The 23,603-nt window shown below is 33.4% G+C and overlaps 1 protein-coding gene across 4 annotated transcripts in view; it reads right to left on the bottom strand.

Moving 5' to 3' along the window:
• The window catches only part of Slob (Slowpoke binding protein), a 449,205-nt gene that overhangs the window by 37,788 nt on the left and 387,814 nt on the right, over positions 1–23,603 (bottom strand). For 2 of the 4 annotated variants that reach the window (XR_010855825.1, XR_010855824.1), the window contains exons 5-9: positions 22,116–22,297; positions 18,988–19,094; positions 17,132–17,223; positions 15,658–15,780; positions 9,281–9,357 (exon numbers count right to left, since the gene is read on the bottom strand). Coding sequence is in view for 1 of the 4 variants with exons in the window: in XM_067119630.1 (XP_066975731.1) it covers positions 544–558; positions 7,640–7,711; positions 9,281–9,357; positions 15,658–15,780; positions 17,132–17,223; positions 18,988–19,094; positions 22,116–22,297 (668 nt within the window). In the remaining 3 variants the exon portion in view is untranslated. Of the gene's footprint in view, positions 1–543; positions 559–7,639; positions 7,712–9,280; positions 9,358–15,657; positions 15,781–17,131; positions 17,224–18,987; positions 19,095–22,115; positions 22,298–23,603 lie in introns of all 4 variants that reach the window. The other 2 variants (XM_067119630.1, XR_010855826.1) reach the window with 2 other exon arrangements.

The following is a 23,603-nucleotide window of genomic DNA, read 5'->3' on the forward strand; positions in this document are numbered from 1 at the left end:
AGTTTTATTCTGAATTCTATAGTGACCTATACAGTATTAATCTCCAAACAAGACTGCTATCCTAGATTTGAAGTAATATGAATTTGCAAGTGAATGCATGGTACTTTTGCAAAGAAACTACTTGCAGGTATTTATTGGCAATGCTCTCATAATGCCTTTTGGTTCAGCAGATAAGTAGGGCTGTTTCAAAATATGAAATAGTGCACCCGTTATGCAAATTTGTAATAATTAACCCACTAGTATGAATTACATATAAAATCAAATGGTACTGGCAAGACTGAACATGCTGCTTTTTCAGGAGCACAGAATTAAAAGGCATTTTGGACACTGAAGTGTACACTGTGCAGTTTCATTTCATAAAATAATTAAGCTCTTTCCATTTTTTCTCTTACAAATTATTTATTAATGCCATCTAATATTATCTAATGATAAACCTTCATTGAAGGACTCTGCATTAAGGATGAAATGGATTATGCTCATACAAAATACCATGCGAGTCTTGCCAATAACATCTGAAGCAACCTGTATACGCACAATGTCTACCCTCTTCGTGTTTGACTGATGTTTAAAACTCTATTATCCTCATTCACAACTTGATTTCTACGTCCTCAATGATAAGGTCCTTAGACCATTTTCCTAAAAAAATCTCTTTTCCATACTCCAAAATTAATTTCATTTTACAGCACAATAAGAAAACAATGCATCAGCATGTCATACTTGATGGAATAATTTTGCAAGCAACACTGCCAATTCAAAGATAGCTTCAATGCAAGCATCTGGCATTTACAATTTGAGGAAATGATAAAATTTGTCATGTGCACATACTTTTTACTATGTCAATTCACCACTTTATAGTTACAGATACTACAAGATAAGATGCAGATAAATAGTGAATTTATACCATGTAACTGGTACAACCAAGTCTGGAATCAATCAATCAATCAATCTTTCTCTCTCTCTCTCTCTCTCTTCTCTCTCTCTCTCTCTCTCTCTCTCTCTCTCTCTCTCGAGTTGTACCTCTCCTTTTTACATCCTGTGTTGTAGAATATTAGGGAGACTGTAGTTACCCACTTAACTAATGTCCTATTCTATAATACTCCTATTATCTACTTCATATTACTAGCTGTCATTTACTATTGTTTCTCACTATCATTTACTAGCTCATCTTTATGTAAAACAATATGAATACAGCCTGACCTAAACATTTCCAACAAAAGCCTTCTGTATAGCCTTTTGACATAAAATACACTGCAAAGCAGCTACTGAAAACTCATGATAATTCTTATCCCCATTTTCTTGGGTCAAGTTTTTATTTAATAAACAGGTTACCTGTCGTTTGATGCTCCTGCCTCTTTCTTCACCTTCATAACACATTTCATCACACCTAAGAACATAAGGTAAGTAAAGCATACCTAGGCAATTTCCTCTTCAAGAAAATAAATTGAACATTATTTATAGATATGTTTTTAAAGAGTAAAATCAAACCAATCTGTTAAACTGTAAGAAAGTCAGGTTGTATAATCAGATTGTAGGAAAGTTTAACTGCCGATTGCTAACAAATATTCTTTTGGCTTCCAAAAACAGCAAGAAGTATCATTAGGAAAATGACAGCGAAAAAAAAATTCATACATTATAAGAACTTGTTTTGATATGCTATTTAAGAAAAATATTAATTCCTTCATTAGAATGCATTATCAGTATCATGCCATACATGCATAAATGACATCCATTTTAGTATTTTACCTGCCCTCGTTTCTTCTCTGGTACTACTGTAATAACTGAATGCTAACAAAATTTACTTTGAGCAACCTTCTCATTTAATTTCCGAGTGAAAAAGTCAAATTTGAAAGTGAATTCAGTCAGTTTTGAATACCTGAACCTGTCCGTGTGCAGATTACACAACACAAATCTTTAGGATTTAAGAAAGAAATAAAAATCACTATAAGAATGAAAGCAAAAAGTACAAATTATGTCTCTGCCTTCCAATGACTTGTTGCTGATCATAAAGGAAAAATCATCCAAGTGGCTACACTCATACAGGACTGTCAAAGTACAGTACCTCATAATTTTAACAATCTTGGTTAGGCTTTCATAACTGGTGCAAAAATGAATGAAAATCAATGTGTGATTATTGAAAGTTAACAACTGTTTTCTCAGCAATTATAACTTCCAGGGTTACAGAAAAGCAGTTGAACTATGAAGATAACGCTGTCGATGCATGACCTGGCCATAGAGAGATAGAGGATATATTTTCATTATATAAGAGCACATAGCATCAGCAACTTTGAGGAATAGACTACTACAGGACTTTGAAGTTCCACATAAAACTTTCTGGATTGTTTAGCAAAGGTGAATGCAGGTAACTGAAGGAAAAATACATTTCTTAACAATCTGAACAAATTGTAGCTATCTGAAAGCTGACTTTGAAGCATCCAGAGTAACATATAAAGGACTGAAATTCTTTGGAGCTAAAAACACCTTGAACCAAGAGTGTATTTGTCAAGCCAGCAATGAAATCATATTTAATTTTTTATAAATCTAAACGTTCAAACAAAGACAAAGTATAAGTGAACTGCAAAAATTATGGAAAAACTGAGTACTAGAAGAAATTAAAAGTTTCACATAATTATACCTTACTTTAACTGTTTTGCTTAACATATTCAAAACCAAAAATCCCTGATAAGTCTGTCAATATTTGCCAATATGCACACACCTACCTACCCCTAATTACATTACTGAATGTGTCTAAATGTGTGTGAATATCAAAGAACTATATAGCAAATGAAGAGACAAAATTAGCTGTAGATTTTGCATTTGAAAGCATTGCCATAGAAAATGCTTGTGAGTATAAAGCAACTCTAAACTAATTCTAGAAGTTGATGACAATGTACAAGAAAATAACACTTTGGACAGAATACATTCTTGCCTCAGATCTATTTTTGCATGAAAGAAATACAGTAACTGGTACATACTGAAATACTCTTTCATAATACAATAATTAAAAAGCACCACAAGCCATTTCAAACATTTACTGTCAACTAAGTAAGTTCAAGTAAAATTTATTCACATTAAATACAGGCAGTCCCCGGTTTACGATGGGTCCGGCTTACGACGTTCCGAGGTTACGACGCTTTTCAAATATATTCATCAGAAATTATTTCCCAGTTTACAACGCATGTTCCAAGGTTACGACGCATCGTACAAAGATCCGACGGAAGAAATATGGCTCCAAAACAGCAGAATAATCAAATTTTGGAGTTTTTTTTATGAAAACTCAATAAAAATGCAGTTTACATCATTTTCAATACAACCAAAGCATTAAAAGTAAGGTTTTCTTGGGATTTTTGACGATTTTTGATGATTTTTCGGTTTACGATGCGGCGTAAAAACAGAACCCCATTGTAAACCGGGAACTACCTGTATACTTCTGCAATTACTGTACTGTATAGGCTAAAATGGTAAGTGTGTACTTCAGACTTTCAAAAGTCTTGGAGATACTTGCATACAATCAATACTCCAAAAGTGTTTTCTACATTAACTTGTTCTACCTTTTCTATTTTCAATGATTATTACTAACTCAAGCTTAAAATTTCATAAAAATCTCATAAAATTTACTGAGGTTAAAGTCCCTTATTTCAAACAATAAGTCCTGAAACTATGGCCTAACTTTCAACCTTTATGCTGAGTTTTTCTTCCTCAGGTAGGATAATATTCCCCTGGCTACAATGGAATGCATTTCAACTATAATGAAATAACTACACTTTATATTCAATCATCTCAAACTTTTTTTTTCTCTTGAGGCCTTACTATCATGATAAAATAATTCATTTACCTATAACTTTCAGAACACCCACTGTACTCTAACTTAGTAGATGATGGTAAGTCTTTTAAATAAAAGTTAATGCATAATTAAAAGAACATGCACCTGAAGGCCCATACTGTACAATCTGTGAATACTGATTTATTTCAACAGTCCGTTTACACTCCACCTCATAAAATAAGTATTTGTCCAATTCCTGACGCTCTTATTTCCTGAACGAGAGGTAATACAGAAACTGAAGTATTACTGATTTATCATTATCAACTCTCACAGGGATGACCATGATCAAAAAGTTTTGTTCCTCATAAATAAATTAGGTGTTATTTAATCAATTTAAGGACTATTATTAAAATCAGTGACTAGATAAACTGCAAATCCTGAATATTTTTTTTTATTAATTTATGAATTAATCTATTTTGATTTGCACTTGCACTTTTGACGGCAGTCAGGTGCATTTTACTTTTTGACATTCCGTTTTTTTATTAGCTACTATATATTTTGTTTTTTTATTGAAAAACTTATTTAAATTGGAAACTTTTGCCTTTTCTGTTTTAAGTGAATAAGACAAAAGTACTGTAATCTGATGTGTGAGGTCTTGAGTAATTCCCTATCTGAAACGTTCTGTTGTTAATAAAAGTTGGTAAGTACAGTGTGTAGATTGTTCAAAGATGTTGGGAAGTGTTTCAACATCTAACATTTGTGAATTGTTTGGTTTCCACATGTAATTATTTCTACCTTACTCCATTTTCTACTCTGAATGGTGTGGTTAAGTTTGAAAAGGTTATTTATTATTTCTTAATGTGTGATACAGTACTATTGATGAACCTTCTGATGCAAAGTGTATGGAATTGAGGAGTCCACTTATTTTTGGTTATGATTTCTTCCTTTGAATTCCAGGGTTTTGTTATTTTCACTATAATCATTAGTCAGATGTTCTGCTTTCATCTGTTATTTCCTGTGTTATTTCTGTCAAGCCTACTGTAGGCTACAGTTTTGTGTGTAGAATTTTGGGAGTTACTGAAACCCTTAATTTCTATTAAAATTCTGCTTCTTTTAGTGACAGCCCTTCTGTCTTGTAATGTGTTTAAGCTCTGTATTGCATATAATGACTCAGTCTTTTCCAGACATAACATAGTGCTTTTGACAACAGTTGATGCAACAGGATGTGCCATGATTCCATAAAGCTGCAACATCACTCAATCTGCATAATGAATATCTTGGATCACCGTTACATTTTTAAGCTGTGTGATTATATTTGCAAGTTTCTGCACTGGAGGGATTTTGGAATAGAGTACTGTGTATGGTCTAAATTTCTTGATTTTGTCTTAATGTTTTGACTCTTAGAGGAATAATTTGCCCAATACTGTATATATATTTTCCACTAATACAATTTTCTTACAGGGTACATCATACATTTCAATGTTGTCGCTGTCGTAACTTTTTTGGAAAGAATCCAATAACATGTCCTGTTGTTTTGTCAATTCTTTATCATCCTCTAACACCAGTTTTCTCTGTACACTATTCATGGTGTTGTGCTTAGTACATGTACAGTACATACAATGTTTGCACTGTTAATCATGGAGATGGACATAATTTTCAACAATCCATTCACTCACTCTTCATTCTCTAAAGAACATATCCTTTGATGTACCATTTGATAGAAAGCCCCACTGAAGCATACAATATATTACTTCTAAATCAGTTTTTATTAACAGAAACTCGGATCAAGTTTTATTCCCAAAAGAAGAGCCCAAAATGTATGAGGGTTGGATGTCATAACTATTTCTATTCATTTTGGGATTTTTCCATCATTCCCCATAAGATGTGGTTTTCACTTGATAAAAAGAAACTTGGGTGAATCTATGTTTATACACTGACCATCAATTTTGAGAACTGCTGTGTCACCAGTGTTTCTACATGCTGTTTTGATCAGAAACACCTTTATTTTCTAAAGAACAGAAAAATCACTCAACTTAAGAGCTTTAGCAAGAGATGGCCTTCATACTTCTGTGGCTACATTTATAAATTAGTAGTCTATATGCATTAGGCTCACTTTGATCTTCCATTTTCTCATTTAATAGTCTTGTAATCCTTGCGTAAGTTCTGGACGACCATTGTCAATTTTAGAAAAACTTATCAATGGAAAGAGAAAGATATGCAAATGAACATGGTGTAAGAAAAAAAAATTCTAAAAATTTTTCCCTACCTTCCACAGGAAGTTGAAAGTGACTATTTACAACCCTGGGTGTGGCCTCTTTCACAAGACACTTGTAAAAATATGCTAATTTTACCAAGTTATACATTACAGATAACTTAAATCAGTAACAAATAATGAGTATATTTGTTGTAAAAGATTTACAAGATTTACTGAGATGGGGAGATGCAGTAACTTTTTGTGAGGTGTATATGTTTTGTCTAATATTTCTTTGCACTTTTCTTTGCAAAATCACAATTATAGCTGACATACTATAAAAAAAATAAGAACTAAAACCAACAGCAATCCCTGGGTATATTTATGAGCAAACAGATAAAAAGACGTCATGGGAGAGAGAGGGGCAATACATTCCCCAGCTCAAGTCTCAAGGCACATTAATTGGCCCCCCCTGTCCTGTGCTGAGCTACAGAGTTGCCATAAGTCATTTATTGACCATTGAAGTGCTATGAACATCCTTCCCGCTAAATTCATCCAAATTGTATGGTGCACAATATTAATACTCATATGAATTAGCCCGTCCATCACTCAAAACCTGTTATAAATACTCATATGATGATGCCTGTCCATTAAGGGTTAAATGCATTTTGAATAAAATGCCAAAATTTTCTCCCTTTCTAATGGATAGTTCCAGGGTTCACTGGTTTCTCTTCCCTTCCCCTCTCTTCTAATTTGTTTAGATTTCTCCGGGCAAAGTGTTACCCCTTGTTCTAGAAAGATCATTGTTGTTGCACAATTCATTGCAACTTGTCATCTCCCCATGCATTTTTGGTAATGGCTTTTAGAGACTTGTACAGGCATATTCTTAAAATCCCATGCTTACAGTGGATTAAGGCTACTTTATGCCTTTGGTGAATATATATTTTTCTCTAACAGGATGACTCCTGTGTCCCACATTTGATTTCATCTACAATTAACTTTTTTTAAAACTAAACAACATAATTTACTCTAATCCTTACTGTTAACTTTAATTTTGCTCTCATGCTCTAAAAACACTCAGGTCATCTAAATAAGATCTACAGTTTCTAAATAAACAGTTTCCGGAATGTTGCAACACGACTGTTTTCTAAAATAAAGTGGTTGCAACCTAATTTGCACTTTCTATTGCACACTAAATTCTATAACACTGACAGACCCTATGCTATAAACTGCTCATAATTTAGCAAGAAACTGACACTGAACTTGTACAGTTACTTTACCATATTACTTAAATGGAACTGAAGTTATACAGGAAGAGGCTTGAGATGTCTGCATTGCTATCGTAAATAACGGCCTAACCATATTTCCTATTACTTGAAGAGTTACAATACTGGTCATTCCAGTCATATGCAGTACACCAAATAACACCAATCCTGCCCAAGTGTTGGATCACTGCCAATACTGGAGGTATTAGGGGATTAATTACAAGTACTCAAGTTACTAAATGCATTCAAAACTACTGTAAGTTCAATAAACTAGCAAAGTTCAACAGAGCTTGTTACCTACACGAGATTTGTTATATTATACACTGTTACATGGTACATTTCAATTTTTGTTACATATGGAAAGCATTACTTAAGGTCCTACAAAAGCCCAGAAAATCTAGCGGTGAACTACATTTTCGTTACCTGCAATCTCTTCTGTAGTACCCGTCATCTACAGTGTCCCCACGGCTAAGAGACTGTGTACGTCGCTGCTGACTGAATGAAAAATATAACATCTACAAATCCTAGCTCCTTTATCATATCACCAAAATGTATTTTTGTTCAAAAAATGACCACAGAAGCCAAATACTGCAATAAATTAGTATACAGTATCTAGCTTAATGTGTTAGTATGATTATCATCCATGCAAAACTTAATTCAAGAAATAAAAAAAAGAAAACAGGAATACCATTTAAAATATATAGAATTAGTAATGAATATACAGGTATCTCCTATATAAAATGGTACTATGCATTACAAAAATATTTAAAGGAAATACAAAATCATGATTTTTACACTTTCAATGATAAATCTGAGTTGGTAAAAATATGATACAAAATAAACTGAAATAAGAATAATGAGAAAGCTATAGCAGGTTTCATGTGACACTTTTTTTTTTTTTAAAAACAGAGTACAGTATAAGTTAACTATTTCCAATAAATCATATGCATGAAAAACTGAAAGCTGATACATAGTAGAGTTTAAATTTGTACATAAAAATCTTTTGAGCTACTATGCAACCATTTTGTGATATTTAAAGAACAGAAAACAAAGAATAATATAATCATAAAATATAATATAAGTATAAAAATAATATAGTGGATACAGTAACAATAAACAATAACTTGAAAAAAAGGTTCAAAGAAATACTGAAGAACAGGCATCTTGGGTAAACAAAAAGTCAGTTACAGAAAAACTCTCTTTTAAAAACTATTTTTAACTTTCATTTAAAATAACATTTTCTCTTGTGCAAGCAGAAAATATATGATAAATTATAAGTGCAATATACACTAACATACCATAATTTTAAGAACAAATAATCAAGTGCTACTTTTAACAAATCTACCAAAAGCATTTCCATGAAAAGATCATTCATAACCACACTGTTCTACATTGATTATGCTATCACAAACACAACATAGATATTTTTAAAAATCCTGAAATAAATGCAAATAAAATCATGCATTCCACACTAGCAAAAAGTATAACCAGTACTTTACTGAACATTCATTAATAAAAAAAAAGTAAAAAATACACAAATGCCATCATTATCATTTTAAATAATAAAAGCTGGTAACATCAGCATTCAAAGGAAACATGTGAACTGAATGCCAGAAGGTAAAGCTAACACTGAATCAATCAAAGGCAATGGTAAAGATTTATCAGTAATGAAAGTTAAAGTTTATTCAGGATTATTATTCTTTAAATTACTCATTTTGATGTGATGTGATTTGAAAAGAAGTATGCTTTCAGAAGACCCTACAAAAAACTCAAACAATAAAACTTACTCTGGACAGAATTTACCATACCTTTTTTTTTATCACCATTCTATATTTATGAGATTGTTTATATTTTCAGAACTGCCAAAATATTTAACAGCTGAACTATATTCCTTCCTATTATTTTCAATACAGTAATAACACCACCTCCAAAGATTGGGTAACTAATAAAGCATTCATACAGAGAGATTTGTGGTAAAATGCCTATCCATAATGCAATACATCAAGACAGATAACTTTAATCTTTAAATAAGGACATAAAACAAATCAAGATACAATTCCTCACCTCTTCTGTTTTTGAAATCTTCGAACCTCTTTCAAAATATTCCTTATGGTAGGTGAGTACCGTATCTGGAACTGAGACTGAAAAAGAATGGGCAATATTATTAACAGTTTATTCCATTAACAATAAGAGTTACATAAAGTTATTCACTAGATCAAAGCTGTTTTTTTTTAAAAGATCATAAAGCATTTAAAATCCTTTGAATTCTAAAGTGGATCATAAGCAATACAAGCTAGCTGTATTCAAGCCACTGAGTTTTGCAATGTTCTAAACAAACCCAGTTAAAATCATGCTGATTTTGATTTCATCGTCCTTCACCAGTAGTCAGAACATTTCTCAATACATGGCCAAATTCTCCAACATGTTTACTTTTTAACCATGTTGCTCCAGTATAGTAAAACATTACCTGTAAAGAATTACCTAAATGGTGATGTCATTGCTTTCACCATTTTCCATTTTAAGGTGTAAAGTACTGTGAACCTTTCCTTGCCCTGATTCATACAGATTCTGAACCCTGAATGGGAAAACAACTTCTGAAGAGTGCTGCTGTAACCATGAAATCTGATTTGGACTGTATATCAGAAGAGACATCATGATATGCTGTATATAAAACAACAAAAATGGTTGCCATGAGGTATTTTAAGCCAAAAGCTTAAATGCCACTTGGAACATCTACAATGCTTTGGGTAGAATGATGGGCTACTCATTCAATTTTTGAGACCCTTCTACAAAAATTCTTTAAATCTGATGGAAGCCTATAATAAATGAAATCAGATATGTAGACCAAATTCAGAAGTCTGAGAACACCCACTCACATAAATTGCACTCACACATAAGTAAAACGAGAACACTCTCAAGAGTGAATGTTGGTGGACTATTGAATCTGATTGTATAACCTAGCATTACTACACTGAAAGGTAACATATTGCAGTTTTGAATTAATCTACAACTTCTTAATGCTACGCCTTTGATCCCCAACCTACTGCCCCTAAACAATTTGACTGGGAATGTGTTCATACAAAAACTTTTGTATCTAACCTAACAGAAAAAGTTTTGGTTTCAACAGTTTAGAATGTATGCCTGATACCAGGTTCTCAGAGAAATTTTTTCTAGCATATCAAAAGATATGATAGTCTTTGACTTGCACTGAGAGGGGTATTAGTCTAACTGAATCAAAGGTGAACTGACTAACTATAAAGACGTACAATGAATGCTGGTCATATGGTAACAGTATTTTCATGTAACACTATTTTTTGTAGAAAATTTTTTTAACTCTATTCTTTAAACATTATTGCGCTATTCTACATATGCCAATACAGTGCTCTATACTTTCCAAGGCCATTATGTAGTTCAAGCCATTCATTTTAAAGTAGCTAAAATGCATCACTGACATGGGTAAACCAACTGCTTATCAGTTGATGAGTGTTATCAACAACAAGTAAGCTGATTCTAACAGCTCACTGAATATCCAATGTCTCCTACTTGACCTTTTGGAATAATGGGCTAGAAAAAAGAAATCTAAGTTTGTATAATTTACAGGTCTTTATCACTGCCAACAATTTTATCTTGTGCCAATACAAATGAAACATCAAAATGTCTCTGCTTATCTAAGGCCACAACATTCATCTATATTATAACTACAACATACAGACGCAGAAGTCATCTTAACAGTATGATTTCGTTTTTAATACTCAGGACTGCCACTGCATTAACCTTACAGATGGTAGTATCAATAGTACTTATCACATTAGAGACCAGAATTTAGTTATCACATCAACTAAGTATCCTTTATCTCTTCTCAATGCTATATACTATATGTACAGTATAGAGTACCAGACAGTTTACAATTTCTATCTACTGTACTTATTTAAATTAGCCTCATGTACACCTTGTTATAAACACAGTATTTATGCCTTGCATTAAACAAATATATAAATATTTCAGATAAAAAAACTGGATTAGAAAGAGTGCAATACCAAATGATTTAAGTTACAGTATTTAAATAACTCATAAGTGCATGCACTTTTCAAACTAAAATATTGATTATTGCATGCCAGTACTCGTGTTACCTTGGATACCAATCATACCTGTATAGCTGACCAATTCTGTTTGGAATTCAGCATATGTTTTTTTTTTTTTTTCAAAAAGATAGGATACGTAAATATATTCAACCTTCATATAAAAATATAGTGTTACAAAACCTTCAACTGCCATGTTCTCCTACTACACAGATGAAAGCCAACTTTTTGGTTACCCTGTAATCTTCTTTTATGTCTTTGACGATAGAATATTTCAAGATGTACATTAGGATGAGAAACTTCTCAATTTAGCTTCAATCTTTACTTCTGGCAACAACTCTGTGGTCATGACAGTAGCTATACTTATGTGGGTGCTTGTCTAACTATAAATGCATGAATATTGTGTATACATGCATGCACATCCATGCATGTAAATTAAGTATACATATGCATGTGCATAATTATATAAAGTATACATGCATCCCTTGAGTAATAAATAAACTTTGAACTTGTTGTAATGAATACCACTGATATTATCCAGTACACAATGGTAATCATTTGTAAACAACATGGATTTATACATATTTAAAGGCATCACAATAAAAAAAGCCTATAATTTTCAGATATTTTTGTATTACACAGCTATTCAGCAGATTTTGTCAGTGAGATGGAAATATCAAAACAACGAATGAAACCTTCATCACAACGTATAAAGTACCTCAGATCCAACCTTCCTCAAGCAAACTCTCGAGAGAGGGATAGACATCATAATAAAATAACCTTCCTCCTAAATCATCAAAGATTATCTCCTCTCTGTTTAAATAAACTAAATTTAGCCTCTTATGCCAGGTAATTGGGAAATGGAAAATTACATTTGTTGTTGTATACTTTACCTTTCTTAGAAATACCAGTGATTTCAATAAACTATAACTGAATGATAGTTTCCATTCTGCAACATATAACTCGAAGAAAATAATATGTGAATATGAGCAAGAACACACCACCAAGTTCAAAGTTATTCCCAATCTGGTTTAAGTTAATGCACAGTCAGTTACTGAGGTGGCCGAGTTCCATAACAAGGAAAAAGTACAATTGTCAAGATATTGGCATAATGCAAAGTTTGAAGGGACAAGTATTCAAATGTCTGTTTATGGGTCACACCAAATATAAGAAGAAAATGATGCTTAGCTTCAAGAAAGCCATAGGTGTTCACCCTGTCATTGGAAATACATTGAACACAAATAGTAATCAACCAGTTCAAGTTAACATGAAAACTGTAGTATGAACGAGAATATGAGCAATACGGAAGAGAGTATGAGCAACTAACTTGCCAGCTTTGGTTTAATTTGTCTTAAATAGTAATATGAGCAGATTATGTTCTGGGAATATTCGGAATGCTATTTAACCTCACTGCAGGGTAAGTTAGGAGAGTTTACAAGGAATACGTAGGGGAATGTAGACCTATGATCACGCTCAGTTTTACTGAAATGATTCTAAAGTTATGGTGCGGTGTGAACGTTTGAGTGTTTTTGCCTGTAGAGATTTTTGTAATCTGAATTGAAGTGCAGAGATAAATACTGTTTCCTGTTCAAAGAGATTCATGTGGCAACATGAACGGTGGTAAAGATCGTGTGAAAATGTGACTAGACTTAACTAATAATGCATTATATCGCTGCAATATTGTGGCAGTTGTAAATTTAACAAATTTGTAAGAAATTATTTTTTTGTTACTGAAAGTACTAAAATTTTGTTTTTCTCCATGACAGTTACTAATATTAAAAGGCTATAATATTCATAATCAAATTTCATCTAACAACATACTGCAATATTTCAGAAACTATTCTTTTGTTGATGTCATATCTACCTATAATAATTTGGTGCTCATCTGATATTTAAGTACTTTAGAAATTATTTTTACTGTGTGTGAGTAATGTAAACTCAGCAGATACAAAGAGATTATGACTTAGATGAGTATTGGCATAAGTAAGAAGTAATACTACAGTAATTTACTGTGATCTTTCTTGTATGTGAGTGTGAGAGCATAACTATTACTGAGCATCAAATTACAAGCAAATAAACATACTGATATGATGGAAATTAAAAGAAATACATACCTTTGTGTTACTCAAAAGAAGGTTGACAGGACAAATAAAAACACAGAATAAGACACACTAACTATATATAAGTCCAATATAAGACAAGATAGCAACACAAACTCAAGAGTAAAATCATATCTTATGTCATGAAATCAAATACTGTATTGTATGTAGGCCATCACATTTTGATACATATTTTATAAATAAAGAAGAACTTTACCATTAAGGCCACAGCAAGCTTAAAAGGAAAAGAAAATAAGAAAAAACTTGACTTCATCAACAAATAGACACAGTGTGAAGGGAATCATTTTGCTCTTCTGTAGGGTCTTGAAGTTGTTGTGTACACACAGCATGCTAAGGACAGGAAGATACAATATTTATTTATTTGTACATACAAGTTAAGGGCAGATTAATATTCTTGTGTTAATTACTTGTAGGATATTAAATAGGTGACCAATAAAGAGTAAATACTGTCTATCAAATGCATGGGATCTAATGTGGATTGGGCATTCCTAAACTTGTTAGAGGTAACCCCTCAAAGACATGTGCGTGTTAGTGATAACCTGGCGTTAAGAAGGGAAAGACAAAAATGCTTTTCAGAATACATATTCGTATTCATGAGATTTAAAATTCTGTCCCTAATTTGTTTCCAATTTGCACAATTGAATTAAAGCTGAGCCACAGATATACTGCGTCACGGTAAGATGTTTCTTATTTGGCCTATAAAACATGAGAAATTTTCCAAAGAGACCACTGCAATACACTTACTCTTAGCTATTCAGCTTATTACTGAACAATAATACACTTTGAAACCAAATTGCAACAACAGATTTCTGATTTTGTAAACTAAATCACACATGGATGCAGTGTGAATTCGTCAATTTTTAACTTTCCCTTATGAAAAAACTGTAATATCTTGATGTATATTATGACAGTTATGTAAAATATATTTTTCCACTTATAACAAAGATCACAAGAAGAAACATTCACGACGGTTACAAAATATCTTCAAAAACAAATACTGTATATTCAAAGTTGAAAGGCTGACCTATGAAGATGAAAATATTGCATTACTTAATCATGAAGAGCTGTAGATAAGAAGAGTACAGAAAGTAAAGTAAGCTTAGATGCTTGATGATATGCTCAGTAAGGAATATAATTCAGATATTCTTAGACATTTTTATATATACTGTACATAGCTAAGCCTCTGCTCCATTAAAAAACTAAAATAATTCAACTTCAGGCAACAGTACTCCATTTTTTTCTCTCCTATTTATTCTTTTGTAATTATTACAATCAACATAAGCAGCAATTCTACAAAACTAGGTTTCGTTTGATCTTGGCCAAAGCTCCTGAAATACTGAAAATCAAATTTAACAGCCAAGGTCTTTTCACTGCTGTCTGTAAGGGTCCTCCTTTGGAAGGTGTTAGGGTAACTAAAGGGAAATGACGGTGGACAATACAAGCCTGGTCATATTCACTTTCAATTTGGAAACCTTGTAACTTATACTTAGTTCTTTGCAGTATTAAATTAATAATTAGACAAAATTCACTTCTGAAATGTCAATGTTTAACTAGGATCTTTAGCTTTACATGTAGAAGAATATGATTAAGGATAAAACCTTTTTATTAATATCAAAGAGCAGTGTATCTCTATGGCATCGGAACATCTGCATAAGGCGAACAACAGCGACTTTGCAAAATGTATCAATTTTCATCAATACCTAAGTGGAGAAGGAAATGAGTACTGTCATGACAATCTGATTAGTGAGAATAAGCATCTCTGGATTTACAAAATGACCAGTTACTGATATTGTCCAGAAGGGAAGTAAAATACCATAATGAAAAGTTGAATTAGAACATTCTACCAATTAATCTAAAACTAATAACCTGCAATACTGTACCACATATCATTACATTAATCATTACTCTTACAGCTATTAATCCAATAACACTGAGAACCACTTACAGTACTAGCTAATTAAAATCTAGCCAAGTCCAACATAGCCCAAGTACTTTATGATTTTCAAGAAAATGCAATAACTTAATATGGCTAACTACTTTGGAAGGAAGGCCCAGTGAACATAAATCAAAATTTTCTACACAACTTTTCAACATCTATACATACTCTAATGTGGATAACAAGGGCTTGAGACAGATCTAATGATACTTACTTTCTGCAAAGCTACTAAAGAAGGTATGTACAATAAGGCTCTCGTAAAATGTTAATCTACTAATGCTGTAGTTGTAAAGCGTTACTACTCACCGGTAAAGGAGCCGCTCTCATTTCCCTCAAGTCGAGGTTTCTGAAGAAATCTACACAAAGTATTTCTTCCACACTTGGGTATTGGTCTCCATTACCAAATATGTATTCCAGAACCTGAATCACCTGTAAATAGAATTCTCAAGTTAAAAATTATTGTACTTGAATACTGTACTTAAAGCCATTAAGTGCTTAACCTTTCATCTGTTGTGACACAAAGCAAGACAGAGGAAGGCTTGCTTGTAATTCTGAATTCTGAAGCCTTTTGTCTCATGACCAAATCATAGCATTTTTATTCCAGAGAAGATTAGAAGGTGAAATTTGGTGCCCACTGAAACTCTACTCCAATTTTTCCTGGGTGATTTATGAGGGTTTTTGTTAACTGATTCAAAAAATAGTTTATTATTTTCGAAAAGGCAACTGACAAGAGGACTACAACAATAATATAATTTTTTCAAAGCACAGTTTTCATCTGCAGATACTTAAACACATATATTACTACCCTACCTAATATACAGTATGAAGTTTAAAAACAGTCTTACAATCCTTATTTCATGGAAAATAGAAGAAAGGCACACAGTTTAATATGATAAAGAGCAACTTATTTTTCAAAATTGAGATTTACTCATTTCAAAGTTACATCTACAGTTTTCAATGCCATGGAGCTCACTTGAAAATCAGTGATGGCTGTTTTGCCCATTAATGGTTTTATCATTTAGTGTGACTGTTATGGACTGACCTTCCTTGGCTCAAAACATTCCTCAAGAAAAACAAAAATTTTTACTAGCTCTTTTTTTAATATGGTGGTTTTTAAAACACTAATTTTCAAAAGCAAAAATGCCATGGAACCCACTGAAGAATTAGTAATTTTATTAATACTTTCTTTAAAATATTGCCAAGTATTACCTTTCACCAACTTAAAAAATCTTTGCAAGTGCTTTCCTAATCTGGTGGTACTGAAAACTCATTAGATTTACAAATCAAATCCCTAAAAGTTTTTGAAACCAGATTAAATAAGCACCAAAAAAGTAAACCATATGGATAATTTAGTGACTGGCATAAATTGTCATTCAATGAGTGGTATAAATTGTGATTTGAAACCTTTAAGAAAACAAAATGTATTGGAGGACTAACATGTCAATAAAACCTTGGGATCCTCAATCCACTGCAAATGCCTTCTATCAAACAAATGTGGAGTAAAACAGGATCATCTCAGAGTTGGATATATTACTTATTAATGAATATGATGCATGCCAATCCTCCATGACCCTGTGCACAAATACATGGCATGAAAATATAACTACAAATTCTTGGTCAGTTTTCAAAGTTCTTTATACAGTATATATTAGAGAGAAACAATTCTAAAAAAAAAAATCAGGATGCCCTAAATTTCCATGCTGATCTAGTAACTGGATTTACTGAGAGATGGAATCAGCAGTGGAAATTCAATCGCTGAATGACCCTATAAACATCATACCTGGGGATAAGTTGCAATATCCTCGTAGTGTTTTGCAGTTGGGTGCGCAGCGGAAAGCTCATAGCCTGCGCACATCTCAAAAAGCACGTGACCTGTTGAGACATCAAGATTTTAATGAAACCCCTTTTCAAAATACAAATTCAAACACTGTTCACGACTACCTGTGACTATTATCATTCTTATGGGGTATAAACTACAAAACATGGCAGCAAGATATTCCTTAACAAAATTATTCTAACTGACAATTATTTATCGAATTCTTAACAAAGTTTAATTCACAACTCTATTAGCAATAACATAAAAACTACCCTAAAATATATAAAACACAGCAATACTGTTATTTGAATTGTTTCTGAAAAAGAAATAAATGAAACAATATCCAAGATTGAATCATTAAATATTATGCAGTTAAAACACACACAGCAGTGTGTTAGATACGGCTTGAGAACAATTCTTTAGTCCTATCTTATATAAAATATTTGTTTTATTTTATGATATTTATCAGAAAATTTAAAAATGCCGTAAATAAGTAACTGACATATAGGCACTTCCAGCACTTGAATATGGGATGCATAGCCTACACTGGATATAAAATTATTTTTGAAGAGCCTTGAAGCATTTGAAAATCTTACTGGACTCTAGAAATGTAACAAAGAAAGAAAAACATTAAATATTAACAAATAAACATGTAAATTAATAATAATATGGAATAGTTTGTTACCAAGCAGAAGATTAATTTTGTTAATACTGTATTCCCAACTACAGACCAGAATTCCTATACTCTCTGGAAATGACATTCCATACAATGCCATAAACCTAAGATTATTGACTTAAACCAAGTAGAGGGACATCAATTCTACAGTGCTTTAAAAGCATATTTGATACAATTATCACAAGCTGTTACTGATAATGGAAATCATATAAAGTTAAGAACTCGATCAGAAAAGGCATGAAGCAACTGTATGCCAGTGAATTAATTTGGTGACTACTTCAAGTCAATATTTATTACTGGAAGAATGCTGAAGGAAAAAGAACTTTAAAGCAATGCTGTGCATTACTTCAAAGTTCCTTTAGAGAAATGGATTTGCTTAACACAAAAATAACTCTACTCAACAAAGAGTTTGCAATATACAAGGTGGATAGAACTAATAAACTGTACCTGTAATCCACAAAATTTCTTTAAACCCTTATCATACATACAACTTACAACAGCATGAAAAAACGTGGCAATATAGTTTTCTTTATAAAATATCAAAATTTACTGTCATCATCTTATCACTACAAGGGAAATCAAACTGAATTTACAGAAAATTAACAGCAAGTCATTCCCTCAAAAAGAATATTAAAAACCATTATGAAGTACAGGAGGCTGCAAATGTTATGGAAGTTTTCCACACAGGAGGGTCATCACTGATTCACAGTTTAAAAGTACACATGTGGAAGCACCTGTTATCCTGTTTATTCTCTGAAGCCAGCCTCTGTTAGAGGGGATGATTTCTTGCTGAAGATGGCAATTAAATATACAGGTACATACATATTTTTTCAGCTCTAATTCCTCTCCTTTTTTTACCATACACCCCATTCCCCTTGATGAATCTGGCACCAGGAGTGGCTAGGTAGCCCCTGGTCCCCCAATTATCAGCAAGTTTTTCAGGATGAGGATGCCAGCTCCTTGCCTTTATAACCCTGACTGCAGGCTGCAGTCACCTAACCACTCGATACCCAGCATGAGCTTAAGTCAACATACACAAAATGAGTCTCTCACCGAGCGTGCCTCTTTCCTCATCCTCACTCAGGACTTGGACCTGGGACTAGTTCATATTTAAGAAAAAGGAAAGGAGACCAGGCTAACGTACCAAAGCAAACCGAGTCGATGGCATCTCTGTTGTCTCTTAGGCGCCTCTTTATAATGGGATAGATCCTCGAAGTAAGCCCGAGGAGGGTGTTTTCAACACCCGATAATCTGTAAAGAAAGACACCTGTGAAATATCTGTGCCTCGACATTATACATGGAATCTGTTGGTTGCATTCAGAAACACATATAGTACATACATTATATATATATTATATATATATATATATATATATATATATATATATATATATATATATATATATATATATATATATATATATATATATATATATAATATATGTATATATATGTATAAAACAAACAAATATTTTTGACCCTGAACTCCGTAGTCAAAGTCACTGTATATCACAGTATTTATACCCAGCAATGGTTCAAATCCGGCTAGTGATGAAGCAATCTATAATAATAAAATCTGAGTGGATCTTTCTTGTTTGTCTGCCCCAGGAGGGGGCAGGGTAGGTAGGGGATCAGGAGGATAGGAGAGACATGACACATCTACTCTCCTCCTGCAAACCTGTTTCTCCGCCCCCGGGGGGTGGGTTGGCAGGGGATCGGGAAGGTATGGGGAGACATGACACATTCACCATCCTCCTGCAAACCTGTTTGTCCACCCTGGGTGGGGGCAGGGTAGGTAGGGGATCAGGAGGGTAGGGGAGACATGATGGGCAGCACCGGGTTCCAGTGCAGCGTAGCGCGTGCCATCAAGCTCATTATAAAAAATTCACCTTGGTTATAAGTTATTCACGAAGTATACCGAGTTAGATATTAAGTGATATTTGTGGCTTAACATTATTGAATATTCGAAAAGTCATGTGTTTAAGTGACAAAACTACAATCATACACACACACACACATGCATATATACAGTATATATATACATATGGAAAAATTGGAGAAAGATGTCAGGTGTCTTGTGCGACCACAGAATCAACATAAAGGTTAAAGGAAGAGTGCATAAAACAGTAGTGAGACCAGCTTAGATGTATGGAGCAGAAACATGGCCGTTAAAGAGAGTGCAAGAAAAGAAACTGGATGCGGTAGAAATTAAAAAGCTCAGGTGGATGTATGGAGTAACAAAGATGGACAGGATAAAAAATGAAAGAATAAGAGTAACTACTAAAGTCGTTGAACTATCAAAGAAGGCCCAAGAAAGAAGACCGCAGTAGTATGGCCATGTGATAAGAAGGGATGAGACACACGTAGGGAGGAGAGTGATGCAGATAGACGTGCCTGGTGGGAAAGCAAGAGGAAGACCGAAGAAGCGAAGGTGGATGGATGTAGTTAGAGAAGATCTGAGACACAAACAATTGTCGGAGAGGACGATGTGTTTGACCGAGCCAGGTGGAGGAAAGCTGTCAGAAACATCGACCCCCACACAGAAGTGGGAAAAGATGCAGAGAGAGAGAGAGAGAAAGATACATACATACATATATATATATATATATATATATATATATATATATATATATATATATATATATATATATATATATATATATATGTATATATATATATATATTTTCCTTCACTCTCAAAAACTCTTTTAGAGAAATTTGTCTCCCAAGTTTTCTTCTCGCTCATATCTCTTCCTCATTTTCTTAAAAATAAAGCGAACTCTCTCTCTCTCTCTCTCTCTCTCTCTCTCTCTCTCTCTCTCTCTCTCTCTCTCTCTCTCTCTCTTTCTCTCTCTCTCTCTCTCTCCATTTTCCACTTTGTTACTCTAATATTTATCGAAAAATCTCACTATGGAAGGATGGACTTTAACCACATGGACACTCCGTCTCTCTCTCTCTCTCTCTCATCCTTCCTTTTGCCCTTCGATCACCTGCAGCTCTTCCTAACACTTTTCTCCCTCCGCGTTCGAGCCCTCGGGGAAAATAAACAGAAGGAGCCCTGTACCTCTCGGTGTCTGCAGACGAAAATCGATGAAAAATCTTGCCTCGATGTTCAAGGGCCCAGGTGACCTTTCTTTTCTTTACTGAGATCGCTGTGTGCATTCTTTTTCATTGGTTTCCTGTTATTATGGGGTTCTAGCATCTGTCTGCTTCTTGACAGTAACTCTGCCATGAGAGTACTGAGAGTACCTACATTTAATGCTGTACTGAGCTCTTATAAGATCATCCGGCTGTGCGGAGAATGAACGCCTTTGACTTTTAAGAGATGAAACACTGCTGAAACTTGCTACAAACTTTTGCAGTCTGGTGCGAGCAACAATAGGTCCATACGGGGCTCAAAAGCCACGTAAGAGTTCTACCTTACTTGGTCGTTTCCATCAAACTACTTGTATTCTTTGAAAATTATAAGTATTACTTGAACATTCACAGCTTGTAAATCATGGATACCATAATAAATAAAACAGGTAACACAGGTTAGATGAATGTAAGAAAAAAAAAACTAAGGAAAAAGCCCAGTAATAACTAATTCCTCTAAGAACCATAGGAAATACATGAAAAAATTAACGAGCTAACGTATACCTCAACATCTATTATTTTTCTGAACATGTAGCTGGTAGCACTGCACAAGAAAAGATGGCGGTTGGAAAACATGGGACATATCAATTATGTTAAAAACGTCATTCGGTAAAAGTAAATCAACCATTTTCCCTTATACTGAAGCCAAGTATGAACGTACATATATTAATGTTACGTAAGTATCAATATAGGAAATTCTATTTTGAAAGTAAAAGGGCATTAAAACATTCATTCTGAAGGTAAAAAAAGGGGGCATTTAATGCATGGGTTGTTTTTATATGCCGCGGTCTGGCACTATTAACGCCGTCCATGGTTTAAAGGCTTATTTGAGCACTCTTTAATGATAAGAAATCTAATAATAAACTATGAAATACCAAGGGCTTGAGATTAGTGGTTTATTAATTCTACATTTGGTATACTTTTGTTCACAAGATACAAAGGTTCTGAACCGTACTCTTACGTACATATACAGACATACATGCTTACATTATCCAGTTACTTCACGTGGTTTTATGATCTGCCACGCATATGCACATCCAAGTACTGTTTATGCTTATGCATATGGATCCTTACCATATGCATAGCAAGTACATAAAGATAAGTGTCCTCGGGAGAAGGAAAAAGATGTAAACCTTACCTAGCTACGCCGTTCTGGAGGACGACATTTCCCGAATGGAGGTGACCGTAAGGTGGGAATCCTCTGTCTTGAAGGAAGAGCAAAGCCTCAAGGACTTGCCTACCCAGCCGCTGGACTTGGGATACAGGAAGACCCGCCGATCTTTGTTGGTATTTTTCGCCCCAATCATCTTGCCAATGGCTCTGTAATGTATGGGAGGCATCAGGTTTAGGATGCAATTAAGAATCATCAGTGGAGCTCCATTCGAAGATGTTATTATTATTATTTAGTACTTTATGTATTCACTATGTGCAACGCATTCGTAAGGAACAATTCTATTTGAGAAATTAACCAACCAGAAGTATATACAAATATTAGATGACGATAAACTAAGAAAGTTATTAATACCTAATCTGGCGCGATACGGATCCCAGAGGTCTGAGCAACTATGTGTAGTAACTTCGTTAAGTCTGAATACAAAATTAGTCCAAAGTTGATAAAAAAAAATTACTTTTACAGAGAACCCTTAATACCTTTAGTAAAGGTACCAATAATACGGGAAAGAGGGAGATTTCGACATTAGCACTTCTGTGTGATTCAAATCACTGAAATGGTTCAGTAATTGCTGCAGGTGGTAGTCATGACAGGTAACTGTTAGGTAAACAGGTTTATATCTTTATGAATGACTCTAATTTCTTCGTTATTCCTGACGGAAATGAGCTATGGAAAATGGTTAAACATGAACTCACTTTTTATGTATTTTTACGTCTCTCTTTTCATAAATATTATGTACAAATACTGTAACGCATAACAATATGCTAAAAAATTATTTCTGAATCTTCTGATACAATTTTTTCGCACAGACAAGATTGGGATCAATTAGAAATGTTTTGGTTACTTAGAATTCTCCTCATGACAAAAACTGATTATATATATATATATATATATATATATATATATATATATATATATATATATATATATATATATATATATATATATATATATAGATCGATCGAAATAAGTCCCAGGAGGGTTTAGATGTTACGATCTTCAATACTTATTTTTATTTATAAATCTAAATCTAAATAACCATGATGTTAAAATAAAGCAAAACCAACAGCCACTGTGTCTTCGACCAGTAATCCACTTCCTTTTCTTTTTCCTTTCCCATCTGGTGGTAATTTCATGGCTCTCATAATTCTGCATTTTCCCTCCAGATGTATCAAATTTTCATCCATGAACAGCTCCTCGAGTCTTAATTTCTTGCCCGATTACGCACAACACAGTCTCTCTCGCTCTCTCTCTCTCTCTCTCTGTCTCATGGTATTTAAAATCTAAGCTCACTTTCAGTTTTTTATTCCATATTATTACCTATTTTCTATACTCTCTCTCTGATTTTATTTATATTTATTTTCAGTTTTTATCACATTCAGTTGAACTATTTATTGTATTCCTTTACTTCTTTCGGTAAATCCTATCTGTCTCGGCTTTCAGACATAAAAATGG

The sequence above is a fragment of the Macrobrachium rosenbergii genome, chromosome 17 (genome assembly GCF_040412425.1).
Source record: "Macrobrachium rosenbergii isolate ZJJX-2024 chromosome 17, ASM4041242v1, whole genome shotgun sequence".
In the NCBI taxonomy this organism is placed as follows: Eukaryota; Metazoa; Arthropoda; class Malacostraca; order Decapoda; family Palaemonidae; genus Macrobrachium; species Macrobrachium rosenbergii.